The 19,317-nt window shown below is 38.5% G+C and overlaps 1 protein-coding gene across 5 annotated transcripts in view; it reads right to left on the reverse strand.

The window, feature by feature from the left end:
• The window catches only part of LYRM4 (LYR motif containing 4), a 211,744-nt gene that overhangs the window by 149,111 nt on the left and 43,316 nt on the right, over positions 1 to 19,317 (reverse strand). For all 5 annotated transcript variants that reach the window (XM_072603739.1, XM_072603736.1, XM_072603735.1 and 2 more), the window contains exon 2: positions 280 to 400. In XM_072603739.1, the coding sequence (XP_072459840.1) occupies positions 280 to 400 (121 nt within the window). The remainder of the gene's footprint in view (positions 1 to 279; positions 401 to 19,317) is intronic.

Consider the following 19,317-nt stretch of genomic DNA (forward strand, 5'->3'; position numbering starts at 1 on the left):
ATATTGCCAATGATGACAAAACCAAAAAATGGCACTAAAAGCATCATCAAGGACAGAAATAGGTCAGTCACAAGTAATTCAAGTACTACCCTAGGACTCACAAGATAATAAAACAAACAGAGAAAGTGAGTTGGGTGTATCCTCCCTGAAGGATATAGGCAAAGACATAGACATGAATAACACAGGATGCTAAGACTTTAACAAGTCACCATCTATATTGGTAGAGAAGTATTCAAGCCAATAACCTCAGAGATTGATGGATCAAAATGAGCATCTTACCTGTCGTCGAATTATTTCTAGGTTTCTTTTGGCTTTATTCACTAGCATTTGTATTTGTGCAGAATCCTTAACATTCTTATTTTCTCTGAAGGCTTCTCTTATCCTTCTGATGGCATAAGTTCTAAACAGATAGGAGGAAGAAAAAAAAAGACTGTCACAATCTGGTCCTTTAAATGTATTAAAATGGTTTCCTTTATTAATGATCCCTCCTATGGATGACCTACTTTGTCAACAAAGACTTATCCACAATGAGTCTTTTGCCTTGGGGCAGCACTGCCCAACATTAAACCAGAGTGCTTCTCAGGGAATAAACACAAGATAGAAGTTGGAAAAGGGTCACAAGATATACTGTCCAGTAAGCTCCAGAGAAGTCACTCAACCTCCCTGGGCTTCAGCTTTCTCATCCATAAATTGAGGGCTTTGAGCTAGATGGCCTCTCAAGTTACATCCACACAGAGACATAGGATTCCATGACTGACTGGTGAATGCCTGAAGTTATCAACATGGGTGTGTTCTCCTTCCCTTCAAAGAACAGTTGAATGGAAAGGAAGGTTTGTGATCACGATGTTAAATTTTACATTTTACATGAGGAAAGTACAGGCCAAGGAAATGAACACAGTTATGTAGCCAGCAAAGTGGTAGAGTCAGGACGAGGCCTTGAAATCCAGGGCTATTTTCTGACTCCACACTGCCTTTCCAATAGGCCATGATTATAAAGAGAAAAAAGCAGAAATTGGAAGGTGAAATTATTTTTTTCCAAACTCATTCACTAAAAACCTGGCAGAGGATCCAGGATAATTAGAGCCAGGTAAGCTTTCTGTCTTCTGTTCTATCTTCCTGACTATCCTGCCTCTTGGCTTAGGTAAAGTCAAGATTTCAGTTCTGTTCACATCAGAATCCTGTAAGTGATCATGACAAAGAATTTCTGTCAGTTTCCTCTACGAAACAATGATGAGGTTTGACCAGATGGATCATCTTTAAAGTCCTTTCCACCTCTAAATCTTATGATTCTATGATTCCTCTTCTCTTTTTGAAAAGTAAACAAATATACAAAGAGTGGATAGATCTGGGCAGTTTGTAATTAACTAAATAGATGTCAATATAACAAAACAGTCAATAAGCATTTATTAAGCAATCAATCAAAATGTATTCATGTATCAGGTATTGTGCAAGACTTTGGGGGCAAATGGACCAAAATGAAACAGTCTTTGTCCTAAGGACATAATATTCTATATTGGGTAATAACACACATACATATAAGAATATATACAAGGTAACTGTTTTTGGGGGAACAACTAGCAGTAGCAGGTATCAGGAGAAGCTTTATTTAGGAGGGGGAGCCAGGGACTCTAAGAGATGGAAGTGAGAAGGGAAGGCATTCTAGGCATGGGAGTTGGAGTCTGCAAAAGCATAGAGATGGGAAATGGAATGAGAAATGTAGAGTGAGGAAAAGCAAGGAGACCAATTTGGCTAGAATTTAGATTACTCAATAGGGAATAAGGCTGAAAAGGCTGGATGGAGCCCTGATGGAGCTTTAAATGACAAACAGGGAAGTTTGTATTTGATCGTAGAGGCAAAGGGTGCCATTGGAGTTTGTGGAGAAGGGTAGTAGCATGTGGAAGACCTGTGGCTCAGGAAAATAATTTTGGCAACTGTGTACAGTCAGGAAAGGAGTGGGGTAAAGAGGAAGACCAATTAGATTGGACACTATTTTAATATTCCAGGTGAGAGGGCCTAAATTAGGAGAGATGTTGTGTGAGATAGCATGGGCAAGAGCTGACAAAAAATTTTCTATGTCTAGTGAAGACAAAGGGCAGAAGCAGACTATGAGCTTAGAAAATGGTGCCTTTGACAGAAAAATGAGGTAGAGATATGGTTTCTGATGTAAAGTAATAATAATAGTTAGCATTTATAAAGTGAACATCTGTTATAGGCCCAATATTGTGCTAAGTGCTTTATAAATACTACCTCCTCTGTTCCTTACAACAGCCCTGTGAGGTAGGTTTATTATCTCTGTTATAATAACAATTAATAATTACAGTAGTTATTAGTATAGTTAACATTATTTCCATTTATAGATGAGGCAAACAGAGGATAAGTGATTTGCCCAACATCACACCAGTGAGTGTGTGCCCAAGACTGGTTTTGAAGTCAGGTCTTCCTGACTCCCAGCCTAGCACTCTATCCACTGTACATCCAGCTGCTTCAATAAGTTTTGAAAGAGAACACAAATCTCTTACTGTCCAATCCCACTCCATCGTCTATCCCAAATGGAAGGATGGTCTTAGGTCATCCATATGCTAACAGATTTATAGACTTACAAATGCAGTTAAATATCATTTATTTTTCCCTGACTGCCACTGTTTTTCCAAGCCCCCTAAAAATGCATCAGCATTAACAGAATCGAGAGAAAAAAATGGTATGAAGGCCAAGAGAGTAAAAAAAAGATAACTAATCCTTCTGCATTAAGAGGTATTTTGACCATGCTGTGGTAGAAAGAGCTTCAGGCTTGGAGTCAGAAGGCCTTGATAGATCTTATCTGCATACTCTCTGTAAGAATACGGTCAAGTCATTTAACACTCCAAAGCCTCAGTTTTCTGGCATGTAATATGTAACACCTGTTCTATTTCATGTGAGTGTTGTTCCAATGAAAACATTTTTTAATTTGTAAAGCACTTTTATCATATCTATGAATGATTTCAGACAATGTGTCAGAAGTCAAAGTAAAATCATTATCTCTTTCAACATCAACTCTATTTGCATTTGGAAATGCAAATCTGAACCTCAATATAAATATCTGGCTGTAGAAAAAACAACTGGAATGTTAATGCAGTAGATAATAAACACTTAATTCCAAACCTAGGAATGACAATAACTACTACCTCCATGTAGTAGCAGATGGCATGCATCTTAATGAAGGCCCATTCACCCATAATGTGATGGAATGATGCCTTACAAGTAGAATTTATTAAGTATAGGCTCATCTTCACTTGTGTAGCTGATAACCAACAAAGTTTTAGGGGAAAGTAGATTAGCATTCCAAGAGCATATCTGTGCACTCCGTCAGTCTTTCTGACATATCCCCAAACTGTGAGTCTATCCCAAGGTTCTGGGAGTTCTAATTTCTTCTCTCTCCTCTACATTCTCTTGCTTGGTGTGCTCATCAGCTTCTAGGACTTTGATCTCTACATAGAAAATCCAGTTTCTCTGTCCCACAATCCAGGCCCATGTCACTTTCCTTTCTATTAAATAAACTCTATTGGGGCCCTAATGCTAGTACGATAAGCTGCTGTCTTTGACATTTAAAGCTCTTTATAATGTGGTCCCATCCTACCTTTATAGAACTATTACTCTGCTACCTACTCTATTAACTGCAAAATGCTCCTATTTCCACCACCCTCACTTTTTACAGGTTGTCTCCATGCCCAGAATGTATAGTTTGTTCACCTCCATTGCTTAGAATTAATTATTTCCTTCAGGATTTGGCTGAAGCTCTACCTACTTCAGGAGGCCCTCCATAGTCTCCTTCGGTTCCTAGTTCTTTCCTTCCCAATGTCACTTGCTGTCTTTTCTTGTATGTGCTTTATAAACATACACATACATACACATACACACACACACACATGCAAGATTGAATGCAAGCTTCTTCAAGGTGGAGACAGTTTTGCTTTTGTCATGGGGCAATCAGTACCTAGCATAGTGCCTGGCACATAAAAGGAATTTCGTAAATGCTTATTGCTTGATGATAATGGTTGCTGGTACACTACAATATCTCCCAAACCTTGCTTCTCTTTACAATACATTTTCTTTTGGGGAGACTAGAAGGGTGGGAATCATCTGGTTTTCCTATTTTATACCATCTGTGGATATTGTCACATGGCACAATTTCTCCTGAGGAAAGTATCCTGCCAGATTCATTTCCATTATTTTAATTCTCCACTCATAATGCAGCACTGGCCTTCTAGGAAGAAAGATAAACAAGCCATGGTATTCATTTCTAAACATTCTGTTCATAAAGCCAGAGGCAGGTACCTAATATCTTTGAAGAAAAAACAGCAGTACTATAGTTGACGTGTAGGGCTCTACATTTTTCACCTCTTCCAAACTTTAAGAAAAATGGAAATAACTTAAGACACCAAACAATTCACATTTCATTTCAGTAGTCTGGCACTATTCCCTGACTCTACGTATTCGGCTTGTTTTCATTTTTCTCCTACCTCCTCCAGTTCCCATACTTAAAATCCACCTATGGCAATGAGACTATGTTACCCATTCATTCACTTAATGATACTCATTCCATGCTGTCATGTGGAATGCACTGTGTTTGGTGATGGGGGAGACACAACATCAATGAAACATGGTTCCTCCCTTAAGAAAGGCAATGTCTGTTAAAAGAATCTATAAAAACCTAAGAGCAGCTAGGAGACATAGTGGACAGAGCAGGCCTGGAGTGAGGAAGACTCATCTTCCTGAGTTCAAATCTGGCCTCAGACACTTCCTAGCTGTGTGACCCTTGGCAAGTCACATAACCCGGTTTGCCTCAGTTTCCTATTTCCTCATTTGTAAAATGAGCTGGAGCAGGAAATGGCAAACTATTCCTGTATCTTTACCCCAAATGGGGTCACTAAGAGTCAGACAGACTGAAATAACACAACAACAAAACAAAAATTAAAGCAATGGTTCATGTCTTTCATGTGTTCTGAGAATGGAGCAGGCACTATTTTTTTCCTTTTTATTCTTCCTAGTGTCACTTCTCACCCTTACCCCTCTTCAAAGCATAAATTATTTCCTTTTCCCTAAGGGAATATTCTTAGTTTGACTTAGAAACTCCAGTTTAAGTGTCCACTAGCTAATTACTTAGGTTGGATGGATTCCTTTCTACTTTCTCCAACAGGTGAACCTGACTTCAGCAGACTTGCATCCAAGCCCTTCCTACCTCAAGTGCTGGAGGGTGGACTAGTCCTCTCTATATTGTAGTCTATTCCTTACCTCCACCAGGATTTCTATAATATACATACATGTAAATATGTGTGTATGTGTGTGTGTGTGTGTGTGTGTATTGCTGATTAGATAGGTAAATTGCTTGTGCATTCATGGTAGTAGCCCTGTAACTATTTCACTGAAAAGGAATATTTCAAAGAAAAATTCACAGATGCCACAATGAAAATAGCAGCCAGCTGCTGCATAATATCTGGCATTATGAAAATCATAATATGAGTCATATGCTGTTTGAAATAAGGCATGAAAAATTAACACATAAAGGGCAACAGAATAGCAACCACCATCAAATGTGCAAAAGTAGAATATAGCCACCAAAACAGCTAGGCTTGTATTCCAAAGAAAATTACTTTTCTTCTTTTACACCCACTGCTTTGAGAAAATCATCTGCTGTCTTCATCTGCTGCCCTTCTTCTCTACTTATACAACCACAACCTTCAGGACTATAGCACTATCCTCCAAATTTAGGGATTCTTAGACAGTCAGGTAAAACGATATACCCGTTCTCAGAATGTTTTTAAACACATAAAATACAATACATGAGACTGCAAAGCAAACCAGCTATGATGAAATATATATAAAAATACTTGTTAAAATTCAGATATCCCAGATGAAGAATTCCTGTATTAACTGGTTTATTTGTGTCAAGTCTCTTTCTACTTCCAAACCATCTCAAACAATTGCCAAAGTGATTGCCCTAAAGCACAGACCTGACCACAGCACTCTCCTTCTCAATAAATTCCAGTTGCTTCCTATTGCCTCTAGGACCAAATCTTGAGGCAGATGATACCTATTTCTAGTTGGCATTGGTGTTCTCTCTCTCTCTTTCTCTCCCTCTCTCCCTACACAACTACATTGTTCCTTCTAACCTATATCATAATTTGCAGTGTTTATGACACCATTCCTATCGAATTTCCCTCTATCATCCCAAATTCATTGCAACAAAGATGAATACATATACATATATATATGTATACACATATATATACATATAGACAGAGGGCACAGGGTGAGTTAATTTTGAAGGGATGATATCTAAAAAATAAAATAAATTGTTGAGAGGAATGTACTAGAGAAAGAGAAAGGGAGAGCTAGAAGGTGTAGTAAATCATCTTACATAAAAGAGACAAGAAAGAGCTTTTCTGATAGAGAGGACTAGGGGGAAGGTGAGGGAATAAGTGAGCCTTACTTTCATCGGACTTTGCATTTGGAAGGAATAACATATGCAGTCAATTGGGTGTCTATCTTACCCTACAGGAAAGCAGGGGTGAAAGGGATAAGAGAAGGGGGATAACAGAAAGAATGGCAGATTGGGGAAGGGGTAATCAGAAGCAAACACTTTTTTGAAAGGACAGGTTGGAGGAAAGAATAGAATAAATGGAGGGTGGGACAGGATAGAGGGAAATACAGAAGAGTTTTGCATTACACATGTATAGCCTATATTGAATTGCTTGTCTTCTCAATAAGGGTGGGTGGGGAGGGGGGAAGGGAGAGAATGTGGAACTCAAAGCTTTAAAAATAAATGTTAAAAACTGCTTTCACATGCAACTAGAAAATAAGATATATAGGCAATATGGTATATGATGCATGCATTGCCAAAACTAGCTCAGTGTTTGGGAGGCTCTGAAGAAAAGTTTGGGAGAGAAGAGGTGTTAGACTGACTATCAAATGGAAGGTCTACAGAGCCATTGTGCTGTCCTCATGGCACAGTCTACTAGCACCATGCCAGGAAACTGAATTGCTTTCTTTTGAACTGTGTTAGGAAGATTCTGAAGATCAGCTGGCAGGAAAAGGTACCCGACACTGAAGTCCTTGCTCAAGCTGAACTGCCAAGCATTCAAACTATACTTCAGAGAGCATGACTCCAATGGGCTGGCCAAGTTGTTGGAATGCAAAATGTACATTTCCCAAAAAGACTATTTTATGGAGAACTCCCATGGGGTAGGCAATCACATGGTGGCCAGAAGAAGCGATACAAGGACACTCTCAAGATCTCTCTCAAGAACTTTGGATTTGATTGTATGACATGGGAGATACTGGCACAGGACTGCTCAGCATGGCGTCCCCACATTAGAAAAGTTGCTGTGTTCTATGAGCATAATTGAAGCAAAATTGAAACAGCACAAAGGAAAAGTAGGATATGCAGATTTGGAGTAACCACCCCAAATATTCACATGGACTATCTGTGCCCAATCTGTGGCAGAGCATTCCAAGCTCATATTGGTCTGATCAGCCACAGTTGTACATACTGAAACTTCTCTTTATCATGGTGATGTCATTTTGGTCCTCTTTGAGAATGAAGGACACCAACCAACCAACCAATACTCACACATATACATACAGGTATATATATGTAAAAACATATACACACATATATACATATACACACACACACATATTCCCTCCAACTATCCTAATACTGAGAAAGGTCTCATGAGTTATAAACATCATCTTTCCATGTAGGAATATGAACAGTTCAACATTACAAGTCCCTTTTGGCTTCTCTGTTTTCATGCTTCTCTTGATTCTTGTATTTCAAAGTCAAATTTTCTATTCAGCTCTGATCTTTTGAATAAAAATGCTTGGAAGTCCTCTATTTCATTGATATTCCATTTTTCCCCTGAAGTATTATACTCAGTTTTGCTGGATAGGTGATTCGAGGTTTTAATCCTACCTCCTTTGACCTCTGGAACATTATATTCCAAGCTCTCCAATCCCTTAGGGTGGAAGTTGCTAAATCTTGTGTTATTCTGGTTGTGTTTCCACATTGCTTGAACTGTTTCTTTCTGGCTGCTTGTAATATTTTATTCTTGACCTGGGAACTCTAGAATTTGGCTACAATATTCCTAGTCTTCCTTTTTGGATCTCTTTCAGGAGGTGATCAGTGGATTCTTTCCATTTTTACTTTACCCTCTGGTTCTAGAATATCAGGGCAATTTTCCTTGATAATTTCTCTCTTATTTATTTTTAGTTTTCAACATTCATTTCCACATAATTTTGAGTTCCAAATTTTCTCCCCATCTTTCCTCTCTCCTTACCTCAAAATGCTGAGCATTCTGATTACCCCTTTCACCAATCTGCCCTTCTTTCTAACACCCCTCATTTCCCTTATCCCCATCTTCTCTCTTGTCTTGTAGGGCAAGATAAATTTCTATACTCCATTACTTGTATTACTAATTTCCCAGTTGTATGCAAAAACCAATTCTCAACATTTGTTCCTAAAACTTTGAGTTCCAATTTCTCTTCTTACCTCCATTCCCACCCATCCCCACTGAGAAGGCAAGCAACTCAGTATAATTATATATGTGAAGTTTTGCAAATGACTTCCATAATAGTCATGTTGTATAAGACTAACTATATTTCCCTTCATCCTATCCTGCCCCCCATTTCTTCTATTCTCTTTTTTGACCTTGTCCCTCCCCAAGAGTGTTTACTTCTCATTGCTCCCTCCTCCCAGTTGCTCTCATTTCCATCATCACCCCACCCTGCTTATTCCCTTCTCCCCTACTTTCCTGTAGTGTAAGACAGGTTTTCATACCAAATTGAGTGTGCATGTTATTCCTTCCTTAAGCCAAATGTGATGAGAGTAAGCTTCACATTTTGCCTCTCACCTCCCCCCCATTTCCCCTCCATTGAAAAAGCTTTTTCTTACCTCTTTTATGAGAAATAATTTGTCCCATTCCATTTCTCCCTTTCTGCTTCCAAAATATTCCTCTCTCACCCCTTAATTTTACTTTTTAAGATATGATCCCTTCCCATTCAACTCACCCTGTGCTCTCTGTCTCTCTCTCTATACATACATACAATACATACACATATGTGTGTGTGTATGTGGTGTGTGTATAATCCCTCCAATTACCCAAATAACTGAGAAAAGTTTCAAGAGTTACAAATATTATTTTTCCATATAGGAATGTAAACAAATTCAACTTTAGTAAGTCCCTTATGATTTCTCTTTCTGTTTACCTTTTCATGTTTCTCTTGATTCTTGTGTTTGAAAGTCAAATTTTCTTTTCACTTCTGGTCTTTCATCAAGAATGCTTGAAAGTCCTCTATTTCACCGAATGACCATTTTTTCCCCTGAAGTATTATACTCAGTTTTGCTGGGTAGGTGATTCTTGGTTTTAATCCTAGTTTCTTTGACTTCTGGAATATCCTATTCTAAACCTTTTGATCCCTTAATGTAGAAGATGCTAGACTTTGCATTATTCTATGTGATTCTATTTCCACAATACTCAAACTGTTTTTTTCTAGCTGCTTGCAATAATTTCTCCTTGACCTGGGAACTCTGGAATTTGGCTACAATGCTCCTAGGACTTTCTCTTTTTGGATCTCTTTCAGGAGGTGATTGGTGGATCCTTTCAATATTTATTTTGCCCTCTGGTTCTAAAATGTCAAGGCAATTTTCCTTGATAATTTCATGAAAGATGATGTCTAGGCTCTTTTTTTGATCATGGCTTTCAGGTAGGCCCGTAATTTTTAAATTGTCCATCCTGGATCTATTTTTCAGGTCAGTTGTACAATGAGATATTTCACATTATCTTCTATTTTTTCATTCTTTTGGTTTTGTTTTGTAATTTCTTGGTTTCTCATAAAGTCATTAGCTTCCATCTGCTCCACTCTAATATTTAAAAAACTATTTTCTTCAGTGAGCTTTTGAACCTCCTTTTCCATTTGGCTAATTCTGCTTTTGAAAGCATTCTTCTCCTCATTGGCTTTTGGACCTCTTTTGCCAATTGAGTTAGCCTATTTTTAAAGGTGTTATTTTCTCTAGCATTTTTTTTTGGGTTTCCTTTAGCAAGCTATCGACTCGCTTTTCATGATTTTCTTGCATTGCTCTCATTTCTCTTCCCAATTTTTCCTCCACCTCTCTTACTTGATTTTGAAAATCCTTTTTGATCTCTTTCATGACCTGGGATCATTGCATATTTACTTTGGAGGCCTCTGATGGTAAGCATTGTAACCTTCTTTAGTCTTATTTTTTTTCCCCTTTTTTGGGCATTCTTCCAACCAGTTATATGACTTTTGAGTCCTTAGTCAAGAGGAGGGTTTACTCTGGGGACCTGTAAAGTTCTCAGTTTCTCCAAAGTGGCACAATCAAGGGAGAGGAGTTTACTCCTCTCCTGGCCTGCACACTAGTCTGGGGGCAACCAAAAACTTTTCTTTTTTTCTTTATTCTTTTACTAATTTTATTTATTTTCAGTGTTCTACAATCACTATCATATAACTTAGATTTCTTTTTGCCTTCCTCCCCTCTACTCCCCCTCCCCCCCAAGATGGCATACAATTTTACATAGGTTCTACGAATACATTCCTATTAAATACATTTTCACCACAGTCATGGTGCATAGAAGAGTTGAAATGAATGGGAAAGATCATATAACAAGCCAAAACGTAATACAAAAGAAAATGATCTGCTACATTCTGCAACTGAATTCCATAGTTCTTTCTCTGGATGTGGAAGGCATTTTGCTTTAAAAGACCATTGGAAATTTTTTTTCAAGTCCTTGCATTGCAATGAAGTTTCAAGTCTGCCAGAAAAAACTCTTGCACACTGTGGTTGTTGTTGTGCACAAGGTTCTCCTGGTTCTGCTCCTTTCCCTCAGTGTCAGATCATATAAGTCTTTCCAGGCCTCTCTGAAATCTTCCTGTTCATCATTTCTTATAGCACAATATTATTCTATTACATTCATATACCATAACTTATTCAGCCATTCCCCAAATGATGGGTATCCCCTCGATTTCCAGTTCTCAGCCATCACAAAGAGTGCTGCTATAAATATTTTTGTACATGTGGGACCTTTTCCCATTTTTATTATCTCTTGGGGATACAGTCCTAGAAACGATATTGCTGGGTCAAAGGGTATGCATATTTTCGTAGCCCTTTGGATGTAGTTCCAAACTGCCCTCCAGGATGGTTGGATCAGCTCACAGCTCCACCAACAATGAATTAGTGTTTCAACTCTCCCACATCCTCTCCAACATTTATCATCCTCCTGTTCTGTCATGTTTGCCAATCTGACAGGTGTGATGTAGTACCTCAGAGTTGTTTTGATTTGCATCTCTCTAATCAATAGTGATTTAGAGCATTTTTCATATGACTATAGAAATCTTTAATTTCTTCCTCTGAAAACTGTCTGTTCATACATATCCTCTGACCATTTATCAATTGGGGAGTGACTTAACCAAAAACTTTTCTGCCCAGAATCTGTGAGTAGTAGAATTCCCTCTCCACAACCACCTCCACCTCTGCCAGGTCAGGGCTCCCCCTTAGTCCATGGCTGGGCTCTGGGCTGAGATTCAGATCAGCTTCTCAATTTCCCTAGAGGTTTTAGGGGAAGGATAGGGTAGCCACTCAGGGCTGAGATTCAGATCAGCTGCTCAATTCCCCCAGGGGCTTTAGGAGGAGGGCACGGTGGTCACTCAGGGCTGAGACCCAGATCAGCAGCTCAATTTCCCCAGAGGCTTCAGGCAGAAGGCTCCACAAATGGAAGCTGCTGCTGTAGCTGCAGTGGCTGCTGCCAGGGGTCCAGACTGTGCTCCCCTCTTCCGGGTGAAGGAGCCCTCCCACTGACTTTTGCAACTGTCTGTGGTGTTTGTGGGTTCAGGGATCTGAGAACCACCACTGCTGCTGGGAATTTCTTCCCCAAGGCCTGTTACAATCCTGTCCCTGCCACGCCATGCAGCCAAGGCTGGGCTGCACTCTGCTCCATGTCTGGTGTGATAGACGTTGCCTACAGGCCTTCCAGGTTACCTTAGGCTGGAAATCTCTTTCACTCCATTGTTCTGTGGCTTCTGCTGCTCTAAAATTTGTTGAGAGTCATTTTTTTTTACAGGTATTTTTATGGGCTGTGAGGGAAGAGCTAGAGTATGTGCATCTTTCTACTTTGCCATACTGGCTCCTCCCCCCCAGATCCCTTGATAATCTTTTTGAAAGATGATGTCTAGGTGCTTTTATTGATCATGTATTTAAGGTAGTCCAATAATTTTTAAATTATCTCTCCTGGAAGTATTTTCCAGGTCAGTTGTTTTTCCAATGAGATATTTCACACTGTCTTCTATTTTTTCATTGTTTTGATTTTGTTTTATAATTTCTTGATTTCTCGTAAAGTCATTAGCTTCCATTTGATCCATTCTAATTTTGAAGGAACTACTTTCTTCAGTGAGCTTTTGGACCTCCTTTTCCATTTGGGTTAGTCCAACTTAAAAGGTGTTATTTTCTTCAGCATTTTTTTGGGGTTTCCTCTAGCAAGCTGTTGACTTGTGGTTCATAGTTTTCTTGCATCACTCTCATTTCCCGGCCAATTTTTCCTCTACTCTTCTTACTTGATTTTCAAAATCCTTTTTGAGCTCTTTCATGGCCTGAGACCAATTCATATTTTTCTTGGAGGATTTGGATGCAGGAGCTTTGACTTTGTTGCCTTCTTCTGCTTTTATGTTTTGATACTCACTTTCACCAAGGAATTAAGAAAATACCTTTTTACTGAGAAAGTAAGATTCTATAGTCTGATTTTTCCCTCCATTTGGTCATTTTCCCAGCCAATTACTTGACTTTTGAGCTCTTTATTACGTGGAGGGTTCCAGAAGCAGCTGCCTCTGCGACAATGGCTGCCACCATCCTGCGGTTGGGACTGGACCACGCTCCCCTCTCACCCAGGTGAAAGACCTTTCCCACTGACCTTCCAAGTTGTCTTTGGTCTTTGTAGGTTGAAAAGTCCAGAAACCACTGCAACTGCCAGAGATTCAGTCCCTTATGGCCTGCTTCAGCCCCATCTGTGCCAGTATGGCCCATGCAGGACTGGACTGTGCTCCCAGTCTAGTGCAACAGATCCTTCCTGTCGACCTTCCAGGTTGTCTTGAACAGGAAATTTGCTTCAGTTTGTCATTTTGTGGCTTCTGCTGCTTTAGAATTTGTTTAGAGTCATTTACTACAGGTTTTTTTGAGGGTTTTGTGGGAGAGCTCAAGCAAGTTCCTGCTTCTACTCTGACATCTGGGCTCTGCCCCTCTCTCGTCATCATTTCTTATAGCACTGTCTAGTACTCCATCATAATTACAGTAAACTTATGAAGGACAGGGTCATGTTTTACTCTTTGATTCTTCTGGGTACCTTGTACTATGCCTTATAATGACACAGATAAGCAAAAAATGTTTATAGGATCTAAAGTTATGAATTAGAAGGGATTTTGCAGATCATGTAGTCCAATCCACTCTTTTACAGAAGAGAAGACTGAGAGCCACAGAGGTTAAATGACTTGTTCAAGGTCACGCAGACTAGTAAGTGGCAGCACTGGGCAGAGGAACAATTTTTCTGACTGCAAATTCACTACTCCATGGCACTCTTCTACCTTTGTTGAATGAAACTGATTATGCTATAGTCATCTAACTGTTGTTGACTTTCTGGCCTCCAGAGCTTTTCTTTGAATCTCATCTATACTCTGATGGATCTTTGAACCAACTGGTGTGGATATTCCTTTGAAAGATGCAGACTGCAATCCATCTCCACTCTTATCCAGGGCAATTCTGGTCTAGGTCCTGCACATGGTCCATAGAAGGTCAATTCAATGCAGCCAAGTATTCAAAAAAGAAGCCTGAGATGGAAACAATATCTGCTTTTCCTGTTATTGTTTTCTTAAATTTCATTTCCAGTTCTTCATGTGACACACTAAGAACAGGGATATTAAGAATTCAGCCGTGGTGCCTCCACTATTATTGAAGGGAAAAGAATTTCTTGTAAAAAAATCTTTACAAATCTTTTACATTTTTGCATTTATTTATTGTCCTCCTTCCATGTTCATCCTTAAATGACCTCAGCATGATCTGATTTAATTGAGTCTCTTGTAAAGCTTTCTATAAACTTCTTTTGGCTGCACTGATTCTTGCTGTTTTAAGAGGCAGTATTGCTCATAATCTTCTACAATCTCTCTTTGTAAGGTTTTCCCAATGAGTTTATATTCTAAATTGGTATAGCTTGGGGCTGTTCTCTCTTTCTTCTTGTCAGGTTCGCATAAGTAGCTGGTTGAGGCAAGTTTGAACCCAGGGGTTCTTAACCTGGGGTCAAAGGACAGATTTCAGAGGGTCTATGCATTTGGATGGAAAAAACAATTCGGTGACATTTTTATTCCAATATAATTGGAATTATATCAGTATATACTGGTAATACTATACATTTTATTTTATTCACTTAAATAGTATTATTCTGAGAAAATGAATTATCATCAAACTGCCAAATGGGTCCATGAGAAAAGAAAAAGTTAAGAACTCCTGAGTTCTGTTTTAGTCCCCTTGATGTGGCAGTTGATTTCCATTGTTAAACTGTCTTTCTCAGTAGCATGGCATAGCTGTTAAGAGAGATGTCTTAGGAGTCAGGAAGACTTGGATTCAAATCCTGCCAGAGGCAGCTGGTGGAGCATTTGGATTTGAGTCAGGAAGACCTGAATTCAAATCTGACCTCAGACACTTAATGGCTGTGACCCTAGGCAAGTCACTTAACCTTGCAGTTTGCCTCAGTTTACTCAATTGGAAAATAAGGAAAATACTAGTAGCTGCCTCCCAGAATTGTTGTAATGATCAAATGAGATAACAGTTGTAAAGTGCTTAGCACATAGAAGGTGTTATATCAATACTTATTCCCTTCTCCTTCCTCTTTTTGACACATAACAGCTCTATGTCACCCTGGACAAATCACTGAAACTTTCAGTGCTTGAGATTTGTCTGTAAATTGCAAAGAAGGTGCTCAGCCTCAGTAGAGAAAATTCCTCACCTACTGATTCTTATACCTATGAAATAATAGGTCCAATAAGAGTTACAAACAAATAAAATAAACAAAAACTTTCTTAGGAAATGCCAACAATCTGGTTAATTTCCTCTTTCATATATTTGTTGTCTTTTTTTGGGGGGGAGGGGTATCAAATAGCTCCTACCAAGGCAGAAAAGTTTAGAGCAAGGGTGGAGAACCTGAAGCCTTGAGGTCACATGTGGCCCTCTAGGTCCTCAAGTCCAGCCTTTTACTGAATCCAAACTTCATAGAATAAATTCCCTTATATGGGCCTCGTAATAGACCATGATGAAATCCTCTCCCATCAACTTGTATTTTGGCTATATCACTTTATTATTCAAAATTCTTTCTAGTGGTTCCTTATAATATTCAGATTAGATGCAAAAGATACTAACATTGACTTCAGCATACTACCTTGTTCTTCGCAGCATGTAGCACTCCAGAACTTGTTTCTCCTTCTTTCACCTTCTAGACAGATTGGCCTGACTTATCTATTGAAGGGTCTCTTCCAAAGCTCTACTGCTGGACTACTCTTTCCCCATTATATACATACTTGCACAGCCCTCCCTCCCTCAAAACAAAGTCAAGTGCAAGTCATGTCATTTTTTTCTCTGATGGCATGGTCTTCTTTGGCAACAAAGGATGAGTACACACACATGTGCATACACACATACATATCATACACTCAATAATCACTGCTGAGGACACCATTTTATCAGAATGACTGATAATATTGACTGGATAATGCTAGAGTGTGTATAATGTTTGGTATTTTTTGTTATTTCTAAAATCTTAAAGTAAACCCCAAGAAAATATCATCAACCCCAAGAATGCTGAGAAACCTTGTTCATCTATTCTCTCTAATATGGATGGGCTGGCTTTTATCTCCTAGGTATTAAAACTGATGGGATGATGGTGGTGATCAATATCTTATATGTATTCTCTTTTCAGAGAATAAGAAAATCAAACTGCAATAGCCCTTTGAGAAGGAAAGGGTATGGGCCATGACTGATACAGGTCTTCTTAATAACTTTCATTTCAAATAAACATTCATTAAGTATCTACTATGTGTAAGGAATTGGGAAATACAATAACACCACAATAATACCTTTTGCCATCAATGAATTTACATTCTTTTAAAACAGGTAAGTAAAAACAAGGTTTTTGGAGGAGAAATAGAGCACTAGCACTTGGGGAAAAAAAAAAAACTTCTTGTGGGAGATGGCATCTGAGTCGAGCTCTAAAGAAATCCAGAGGAGAGAAGAATGTCTGTGCAAAGGGATGTAGATTGGAGACAGTGCATGGGAATTCAGAAAATAAGTAAGTAGGACAGTGTGATTTAAAAGTAGAGTATATGGAAGGGAGTAATGAGAAAAACTTTTGGAAAGGTGGGTTGAAGGCCCCTTTCATTGCTTACTTCTTTAATGCTCTTTGCTCATGTGTAAATCTATACTGTGTTTTTTAACTTTGTATTCTCTCATCTAGAACATCTTTATAGGCATAGTACACCAAACTAATATTCAAAAAATGACAGATTATGGAGTACAGCAATCAGTGGACATTTGAGAAACAGTGACTCCTCCTCCTGCAGCTACTCACATAAGGTTATATGTGTAATTTACCCCTCATGTGTATTTCATTTAGTGTGGGCCCAAGAAATTATTCCATGACAAGGTAAAAAAAAAAAATAAAAAATATTATTCTTACATGACATTGAGTATGAGCAAAAATACCCTGGAAAAGCTATTCTTTTTCTTTTCAGCCAAAGTAAAAGTTTATTAAAAATTCGCCATATTGGCTTGACTCTTAAGAAGCGTTACCATTTGTGAGGCTTGTATTGACAAGTGGGCCAGACAGAATCTGAGCTAGACAGAATCTAAGCTAGACAGAATCTGAGCTGGAAAAGTTATTCTTAACAGAAAAAAAAGGATATGCATTTGTATGTTTATACACACACATCATATATATGTGTGTGTATATATACACATACACATGCATATGTATATACATATGTGCGCACGTGCATGGATGTATGTATGTGTATACTCAACAATTCTTTCTCTCTACTGGAGAGCCAATAATATACCATTCTCCTCTAGCAGGTACTCTCCTCACACTTTGCAAACAGATTGTCTAAGACATTTCTGCTTATATCCTACATTCAGCATTTAGAAACTACTTAAAATCTTTAACCTGTAAATGAATTGAAATTAAACTTCTGGTTATCACCCAAATCTATCTTGATTAAACTTTTAGTCTGGTGACATTTTGTTACACACATAGATTTTTCATAGTGTAAACCAATTTATTAGAGTAAAGGCCATCTACCACCTAAGTTTAGCAGTTACACACTATGGCATACAGATTACGGGTTTGTGGGTCCTTTTGCCTAGGTTTGAAAATGTTTATTTATACAGAAGTAATGCCTCAAACTGCTGCTTACAAACAAGAAGAACAAGAACACCACTGTCACTGTCACTGTCACTGTCGCTGCCGCTGCCACTGCTGCTGCCACCACCACCACTAACCAAACTCAAGCAGACCTGGCATTCGACACTGATATGCCAGATCCCCTGTAGATGCTGTACAAACCACCCTCTCCTCACCTCCCTAGATTTCTAGTTGCTGAAGGCAGTTACTTCTGACAAGGATGTGTTCCAGGAAAATTGTGTTTTCTGTCTTTTCATATGTTGCAGGGTCACAGAATTTATGTTCTCACCTTTTGATGATGACAATAATAGCACCTGTGGAGATGTATGTAGCGCTTTACATACATTTTCTCATTCTATTCTTACACTGATTCTATTTGGCAGGCAAAACCAAATGTTATCAGTATTTTACAGATGAGAAAACTGAGGTCCAAAGAGATTGTATGAAATACTCAAAGTCACAGAGTCACTGAGTAATGGAGCTGGAGGACTAGAATTCAAAACTCTTTGATGTGGTAGCTGTTGTGCCCTGCCCCCACATTCTCCACCTCCACCTCCCCCCCCCCCCAATCAAAGTGAAATTAATTGGCCATAACAAAGTAATAAGCACATATAAAACCACTTATCTGCCTTGGATATTATGGGGACTAAATAAATGATTTCTTGGATGCTGTTTGATTTAAATTAGCCTAAAAAAGTTGGACCCTTAAATAAATCTGTGGTCTTACAAGTGTTTTCATTTGAATTTTAAATTATGGCATATCTCTTAAAATCCAATGACACTACCCAAATAATATACTGCACCACTCCATCGAACATGTCGTTTGAATGGTTTCAGATTTATGGGACATAAACCATGAGGGCTAGATATACAGTTACATTTAAATTATTAACCTTATTAGATTAAGGGAGGCACAAATAATTGAAGTACCTGTTTTAGCCATTAGAGTTAAATTACTCCACTGCTTTTACACTAACAAGGAGACAAATGGGCCAATTTAATTTGGGCTGCACCCCTCTCTCAATGCCACTATCCATCTCTAGAATTAAAATGAAGCAGGAAAAAAAAGAAACAAATGACTGGAGAGTACACAGGTTCAAATAATTAGCACTAGTTCCTGCAGCCATAACACAGAGACCAGTTGTCCTCTTCTCTTCCCCTTCTGTCACTATGAAGTGGTGAACCTGAAATATCAGGAAAATGAAGAAGCCATTTTTTCAGTGTAACAATACCTTACCTCTCAATGCTTTATCTCTCCAGAACACAGTTGAGAAGCAAGAAGTAAATGGCCTTTAAAGCCAGTACAAATGATTTACTTCTGCTTTACACACAATTCTAATATGTTTGGATATCTACTTACTAACCCAACAGAGGATTAGAAAAGAAGAGGATATTAAAAGCTGACATATTTCTTCTTCTTTTTTATTAACTGTATTTATTTTTTGTGTTCTACAATCACTACCATAAAACAGGTTTTTTTCCCCCTACCTACCCCTCCACCCCCCTCCCTCCCTGAGAGGGCATACATTCTATATAGGATCTACATACACATTCCTATTGAATACATTTTCACTATAGTCATGACATATTTTTTCTAAAGGAAAACTATAAAAAGTGAGCAAAAGAATAGTCATTTGAAGCTATTTAGACATCTTCAAATTAAGCCAAGTACAATAACTAATGTTGAGAAGAAACATCTTTGCCACATCAAGAGAAAGTTTGTTCTTCATTATCTTTCACATTTAGCCTTTTTTCTATTTCTACTATCATGTCCTAATGCAGGTCCTTGTTACTACCTGCCCACACTGCTACAATGAGTTTCAAACAACCCTCT

The sequence above is a fragment of the Notamacropus eugenii genome, chromosome 4, assembly GCF_028372415.1.
Source record: "Notamacropus eugenii isolate mMacEug1 chromosome 4, mMacEug1.pri_v2, whole genome shotgun sequence".
NCBI lineage: Eukaryota > Metazoa > Chordata > Mammalia > Diprotodontia > Macropodidae > Notamacropus > Notamacropus eugenii.